This window comes from Acanthaster planci, linkage group LG12 (genome assembly GCF_054643075.1).
Source record: "Acanthaster planci isolate LZ-2023a linkage group LG12, COTS_SCS, whole genome shotgun sequence".
Taxonomy (NCBI): Eukaryota; Metazoa; Echinodermata; class Asteroidea; order Valvatida; family Acanthasteridae; genus Acanthaster; species Acanthaster planci.
Window position 1 is genome coordinate 6,289,198 of NC_141788.1, and position 7,310 is coordinate 6,296,507.

The 7,310-nt window shown below is 41.5% G+C and overlaps 2 protein-coding genes across 4 annotated transcripts in view; one reads left to right on the forward strand and one right to left on the reverse strand.

Moving 5' to 3' along the window:
- pif1 (PIF1 5'-to-3' DNA helicase) overlaps positions 1-1,810 on the reverse strand; it is a 72,336-nt gene extending 70,526 nt beyond the window's left edge. Inside the window, exon 1 of the mRNA XM_022232114.2 lies at positions 1,196-1,810. The gene's annotated coding sequence lies outside the window, so the exon portion shown is untranslated. The remainder of the gene's footprint in view (positions 1-1,195) is intronic.
- Positions 1,811-2,106: 296 nt separating this feature from the next.
- On the forward strand, positions 2,107-6,859 carry LOC110977690 (uncharacterized). Of its 3 annotated transcripts, none has more exons than XM_022232015.2 (2): positions 2,107-3,900; positions 4,063-6,859. In XM_022232015.2, exon 2 carries the CDS (start codon positions 4,264-4,266, stop codon positions 5,368-5,370), a length of 1,107 nt encoding a protein of 368 aa, XP_022087707.1. In that variant the 5' UTR covers positions 2,107-3,900; positions 4,063-4,263; the 3' UTR covers positions 5,371-6,859. The 3 variants fall into 3 exon arrangements, with proteins under 3 accessions (XP_022087707.1, XP_022087705.1, XP_022087706.1); XM_022232013.2 differs by having other exon boundaries at positions 2,107-3,324; positions 3,693-6,859; XM_022232014.2 differs by having other exon boundaries at positions 2,107-3,088; positions 3,693-6,859.
- The last annotated feature ends 451 nt before the right edge of the window (positions 6,860-7,310 follow it).

Genomic DNA, 7,310 nt, shown 5'->3' on the forward strand with positions numbered 1-7,310 from the left:
ACAACAGTTTTGCAGTGGAGCCATGGATTTTAAAAGTTGCAGTTTCTCTAAAAATAGGTGAGTTGGACATAACCTAGTGATGAAAGTACAAATGATAGTATATGAGGGAAAATTGCCTGGTCAATGTAGGACTTCTACGCACCATCTGGTAAAACAATGGCAAGCAAAACTAGATATCGCAGGTTGTATTTGTCATATCATAGAGAAAGGACACAGATCCACAGTCCGGGAGCCAAACGTTATAAATAGCTTGTTCATCCACCTTGGGCAATGAAGGTCATGGTAAAATCTGGTGGAAATTTTACACCATCGGTCATCAAACCCACAATGTCAAACTCCTGTGGGGCGGCAGATGGAACCCCGGATAACGCCGGGTCGTAAATATAATATTGATGCATTGCGCCCTCTTTCGGGGTCAAAAAGTCCCACTGGAACAGCTGTTTATTTTTCCTTTATGGAATGTAAAGTTTTCACTCTCTCAAGGAGAATATCTGGACCTCGGGTCACACTGAAAAAAAGTGTTTTATCATGGATTTGGCAGGTTAACAGCCTAGCCTAAGAGTTTACCACAGTTCAAATTGCCACATTTAACTTTCAATGTGATGAAATCTACAGTACTGTAGAATAGGCTTGCGGTCATTGAATTTTCTTAAGTCGTCTCCAAGACTCAATGCGCATTAAACTACGCTGTGTCGTCACCCTATTCAGAAAAGCATCGAATATTCTTTTGTACTGTTAACTTCACATTCTTTTCACGGTAGAGTATATTTTTCATGTTGCAGTTGTGACATTGAATTAATATAACACCAAACACAGTAACAAACGCTCTGAATAGTAAACACCGTTTTAGGCCTAAGCGATTTGCTGCGCTTGCATTTTCTGTTTAATGTTCAAAGGCGATTACAGATTTTCAGTTAAAGTGAAATACTCCTTTCATTTCACTTATAACATCTCTCCATGTGTCTTGTTCGTATTTATACGATACTCCTACCATTTTATTTCTGTTATCATTTTTCGTCATTTTTACTTATTTTTATATATCGTAATTATTCGTGTAATTTTTGCTACTTGTATTAATGTGTTTTCTCTTTAAAATTCGTATTTAGCCAATTCACTTTCAGTTAAACCTCTGCTTTACAAGGATGACAAATTAATGCACAATTTAAAAGAGCAGATTAATCGTTTAAAAACTTACCTGTCAATACTTCCCAGATGATACTCCAAATGCATAAAGTTTCCCCACGAAATAATTTCTCACAGTCACCGACGGATTCGACGAGTAAGCAAATTCATTTAGTTCCAAGTCTGTAAACTTGGTCTTCATTTGAAGTGACAGTGAACTGTGGATCCCAAATTGGCAACTCGCTAAACTTGCTTGATGAAGGTGTTAAAAGTCTCCAACTCCATTCCGTCATAGGCCCCTTTCGACAGCATTTCACATCTTCAATCTCACATTTCCGAAGCTAACTTCTACATCATCCATACCCGCGATCCACGGATCGTACCGATTGCACGTCTGTGTACTGTGTGTGACTTGATACATAAGAATGACAAAATGCGTGTAGTTTAAGGCGGCAGTCCACCCAGCCATAGAGTAGCGCGATAAGGTTTGGGCCCGGAGGAAAGCTTTTGTGTATATATGCAAATGTACATCGCTGGCCAACGCTGGATAATGGACTGAATAAGCCTTTTGCGAGCTAAATTTGAATATCTGGTACACCGAGTTATCTCATTCCACATGAACATTGAATTACCCCAACTAAAGACGCTGTTGCTAAACCTCGTGATTCAGTGCACGCTTTTACATAGCGACCACCATCTCTGGAATGGACTAGTTCCTTTGTGCCCTTCTGCTCCATTGAAAACAGTGTATTGTTGCAAGGAGTCTCTTATGTAGCTAAGTAAAAGCTTGACGCGAATACATGTAATCAGGTTTAGTAACAGTGTCCTTAGTATGGAAAATTTAAATTGTTATGATCAAGGGAACTAGGTATACCTGAGTTTATTTAAGGAAAAACATGCGTTTGGCCAGTCTTAAACGCGCGTTAAGACCGGCTGAGGAGAATGGATGCGACTACATAATTATTCCCATTTTCCTTTTTTTAAGTCCAAGAATCAAAAGAAGTAAATATCTGATAGATTTCCAACGATTTTATTATAGAATTTTACTTTCATTTTCCCGAACACCTCCGTCCATTGCATGGTATATTCCTAGTGCAAGCTGTCCAGAAGAATGGACTTCGCGCGCGTGGCGCGTTCTGCGTGCCGCGTCGCACTGTTTCGTATCCAGGGGGGCAGGGCGTTTTTTTACGCAGCGGGCATTATTTCATACATATGGACTGTGGCAATGAGGTCACTACTGCACGTCTAAGTCCCCGAGGGACAGTAAATGACGAGAAAAGGGTCCAATATTTCCCAAGGCCAAAGGACCCTGTTCTCGTCACTCACAGACCCGACTCAAAGCTAAAGGTGGAGATTCTTTGATTCGAATGGCCAGCCGTCCTCGCCCATTCAATTAAAAGAATCCCCCCGCTAGCGTTGTTTTTCCTTAAACAAGTAAATTCACTGACAAATTGCTTCGTTTCAAACCAATTTGAGACATATTGTGGAATTTACTGGAAGCAATGCGTGGTTTCTGAACACGGAGAAATCTTTGATTCGTTTTGGGAATAGGCTTTGCTTTAAAACAGACGACAAATATTTTAAGTTCATACCATAATTAAGGCCTATAAGACACAAATTTTAGAAGACACTTACTAAAACTGCGCACAGAAGTAAAACTTTTGCAAAAGTAGACCTGACCAAGAAAACCTTAGAAATCACAGCTGCAGAAAAAATCCGCTCGCACTTTTCCTCGAATCGCTACCAAGAACCGGATGCTGAATTCCTATCAAATATGATTTACATGATAAACAAGATCCGAAGCTTGGGCCCGAAATAGTACATTGATCAACGAACTCTCGGTGGGGCGGTCCAGGGGTGACTTCTATAACCAACTGCGCATGCGTGTGCGTGGTTCTTTTCACAAGTTCAATAAATATAAGCAAACAGACCCAGAGAAATACGAGAGGGGAACAGACACAGTGGGGTGAGTGGGATTTGTCTGTATCGATGGTGATTGTAGTCCTTCTCAATACTAACGTGTGGTTGACTGCAAACTTTTTGCGCGGATCCATTAAATCGACCAGTAACTACTGCAGCACCTCATTCAGCGTGTGCATCCCGGCGTGTCCAGCATAATTGGGACACTGGTGACCGTGTATTGGGGAACCTTATCAGCGATCGAATTTTTAAGCAAGGACGTTAATCCCATTTACAGATCTTGTAAGTTGTATGGTTTAGCCAGGACGTCGATAACACTACATGTAATGTCAACTTCACGGGAGAACCTCATCAGAGTAGCTTAATAGCGCAATCGAACCAGAAGGACTACATTGGTCTAAAACTAATTGATGCCCAAAGACAGAAACGAAGGGAGACCGTGTATATATTGATACTACATGTAGCTTATTATACATGTAGGCAGTGAAAACCCTGCCATGAGAGGGATGGCGAGAAGGGTACTAGTTTAGTTACCTGCTGTGAGCTGCTCTGATGTGGTTTGTAAGTGATCCCTCAATTCACTGTAAGTACAACACCATCCGTGTTTACCTACCGTCGTGTGAGACAGTCAACATTTTCCTCGTACGCAGGAAGCAGTACAATCCGTGTGATCGGGGTAAGACGTGTTCCCTACAGTGAGTGCTCTATGTTGAGAAAGATCACTCAACTACTTGTGGTAAAGTGAAAGCGACAGCTCTCCCGTTATCAACAACAAGCAGGTGGTACCAACACATCATATCGACCCAAGGAATGACTACAATTCCCTTCAGACTTGCTGCAACCCATCTTAATTTAAAGGTTTGTCAACTTTTCGCGTAATCCGATCATAACCCTGTTATTGATAATCATAATCTGCGCCAACTCCAGAACTATTTGACCGAAGTGGAGTCTCTATAATTCATGTATCTACGTTTTGAACCCATGAATGCCTTGATTACTTCACCATTCTACGACCCATAGGAGTCATACTTGGCCGCATTTTCTTGACACCGAGACCAAAGGACAGAGGAGCATTGTACTTCATGGTCCAATTACACGAATAGGATCAGCACGGTGCTTTATTAATGGCTATTCTGTAATTGACTGGGTCCCCTTCCATTGTGACGTGCTGCACCTCAGTATACGACGCTTCATTGCAACACGCCGGTGTTTACAGACTTGATGAAAGAGTATCAAGACATCATTATACCAATAGACATGTCCACCCTCTCTGTCAAAGCAAAGCATGGATCGGACCCTCCACCGAACATGTCGCCCTCTGTGCGACATAAAGTGCATGCACCTTCCATGGAGATGACACGAGCCAAAGCCATCAACAATATCGAGGAGCAACAGTTGACGAAGAAACTCCGAGACCTGGAGAAGCAGCAGAGTAAGATGCAGTCAGAAATACTGAATCTCAGAGCTGCCCTTCTACCAGAGATTAAAGTGACATCGGCATGGGAAGACAATACACCGAGCGGTTCGTCCATCGTAACCAACCCAGATACTGATCAGCAAATACACTCCGATCCTCCAGGCTTAAGCTCCATGGACAATAAGGAGTTGCCTAGAGAGAGGAAGCGTAGTGGATCACTTCCACCACTTGCCATCCGTAAAGAGATTGAACAACAGAGACAACGAACGTCTTCAGAATCAGCTGGTACTGGGACTTTATTTGCCCCCACTCCGCCGTCCAACACTAGCGGTATTCGGCGGGCCAGGTCCATGAACGAAATAAACGGACGACCACGCCCAAGACCGCAATCAGCTCATACCTCGGCTACTACAGCCGGCAAGCAAGGTAGACGCGGGAGCATACCGAGAACACAGAGTCTCAACTCATCCACAGAGAGTTTACCTTCAGATCCATCAAAGACCATATCGTCACCAAATAAGACCAGCCCTGCTGGGTCTACAGAGGACATAACCAGACCACGAGCGCAGACCCTCCTCCCTCTAAGGAAATCCAAGAGTACTTCCAATATCAACAATGAAGTTCGTACTCGTCGTGTCACCGTAGATACGGCGGATCTCACAAGACTGGATAAAAACAGTATCTTCAAGAATCCATCCTACAATCCCGTTCTTTTGAACCCATCCCAACAGCGTGCAGCCAACAGTGTGACCCATCGTAGAAGGGCAACATGCCCTGTTCGATTGAGTCATCTCAGCCCGGATGGTATCATGCCCTCACCCCCCGGAAAATCTACCCCGTCTCTGCAAGACCAATTTGAGCAGCTCAAGGCCTGCAGGTATCTGCGTGTTCCGTCTGAAGAAACGGACTAAGAAAAAATTATATGGTCACGTAAAAAAATTCACTGAGGACTGTCACTTGGACACTGAGTCAGCAACAAGGAAAATAACCTACCACAAACGAAAAAAATGGAAAGACTTCTCCGTTGTCATAACTGCCAAGTAAAAATACGTACACTGTGGTTGCTGAAAGACTAAGGTTATATTACAACCATATTATGTATATTTCAAGGTCAATTCGAAAATAACCCCTGACATTTTACCAATATTTTATACAATGTAGCTATATTTTGAGCTTCATAATTAAAACATTCGCGAATATTTTATCCAGCCCCTTGGCTTTTGGTAATTAGGGGGAGAAATGCATGATTCTTTTCTTCCAAACATGTTGAAACTAGAGAGCTGCTCTGAAAGTGACGTAAACATCTTCGGCGAAGTGTTTCTTTTAATGACAACCATTATAATATACCGCTCAAAAGTGACATCAAACCAGTCCTAAACATTCGCATTAAGTGTCTAAACTATTATAATTTGAACAAGAGATGTGTATGCCGATTTTTATATCTGCTGAATCTGAAAGTAGAGCTGTACATTTTGCTATTTCACTGAAGTGCGTTAAAAGTCTCATATACGAGAGAGGCATCGTAAGTGCAGATGCACTTGTGTTCTTACCTATTACGGAGAGCCAGTTTTTTTTCTAAATGCATGTAATTACTTTATGCAAGCTTTTATGTTAATCAATTAAGTAAGGTGACTTCAAACACGATGCTGTTTTAAATAAGAAAGAATGTTGACTGTGATGTGAAAGTTCCAGTATCTGACACGGCGACAGGTTTATTTAACTTGCCCCCTTACGTACAGTACTGTACATGTTGACAATTCCATGCAGTTTCAGAGTCGTAAAACTGAAGACATTCCTTTTTTTAGAATATTTCTAAAGCTAAGTTAAAGAAGGTGAAAGATCTTTCTTCTGTACTTGACTGTAGGGGCAGCTTAAAACTAAAAATAACTGTTTTGTACTGCAAAACCATCCGAATTCTCAAGTGTTTCACTGGACTAAAATAACCTCTTTTTTTCTAGAAAATCGACCATCAGAAACTGTTGACTATAAGAAATGTCATGATTTACGAGCCTAGGGTCAAAGCGCTCCCAGGACCAGTCCTACGCATACCTGTCAATGATATATCGGAGAGAAAAACGAAGCAGTTTCCTTCGTCATGTGCCTGTGCCTTTGCCCATGGAAGAAAATGGATTTGATTTGAAAAAAAAGATGATTCTTTAGAATTTCTCGGTAGTGTTTAGAGGGGCAAGTACTCTTTCCTTTTAAATCAACAAGGAAAATGTTAGGGCTTTAATGTTGAACAAATAAACGGACTAGTCTGGTGTCATTCCAGAATTATTTGTTTAAATGCAACAGTGATATATAATGACGGAACAAAATAATTTCCCATATATTTGCTATCAAATTTTTGATCGACAAATTGTACTAGTACTCTATTAAAGGTCTCTCTGAATCCATTTACTTTGATTTTGTTTTTGGTTTTTTTTTCCAAGGGTGTGGGTTCGCTTTTGGTTTCCGTGAATTTACTTTTGGAGTTTTCCTGTAGGATTACAACTACACTTGAACATGCCCGCCAATGTCACAAGAACGCTATCGGTCTTTGTATAAAAGTGTAGTGTTCTGTTTCGTTACTTTACGACAAAGTTTTACAGTCCGGACCAAGGGAACGATCAGGAGAGTTTAGTTACTCCCTATTCCTGAAAAAACTAACCCCTTTCCGACCCTGAAAATGGACCACAGGCTCAACACATGCACCTACATTTGTCTCTCCTCTATCAAACTTCCAAACATGTTCTGCTGCCGATATTTTAAAATTCACACCCTATAGGACAGTTTTATTCAGTAGCACTCGTGTAAGCCTTTTGGTATTGATCATAATATCCATACTTCATGACGCACCTGTGGATCGTAA

What these genes read in the sequence shown, in the direction of transcription:
- LOC110977690 (XM_022232015.2), top strand. Translation starts at nt 4,264, where the DNA reads ATGAAAGAGTATCAAGACATCATTATACCAATAGACATGTCCACCCTC.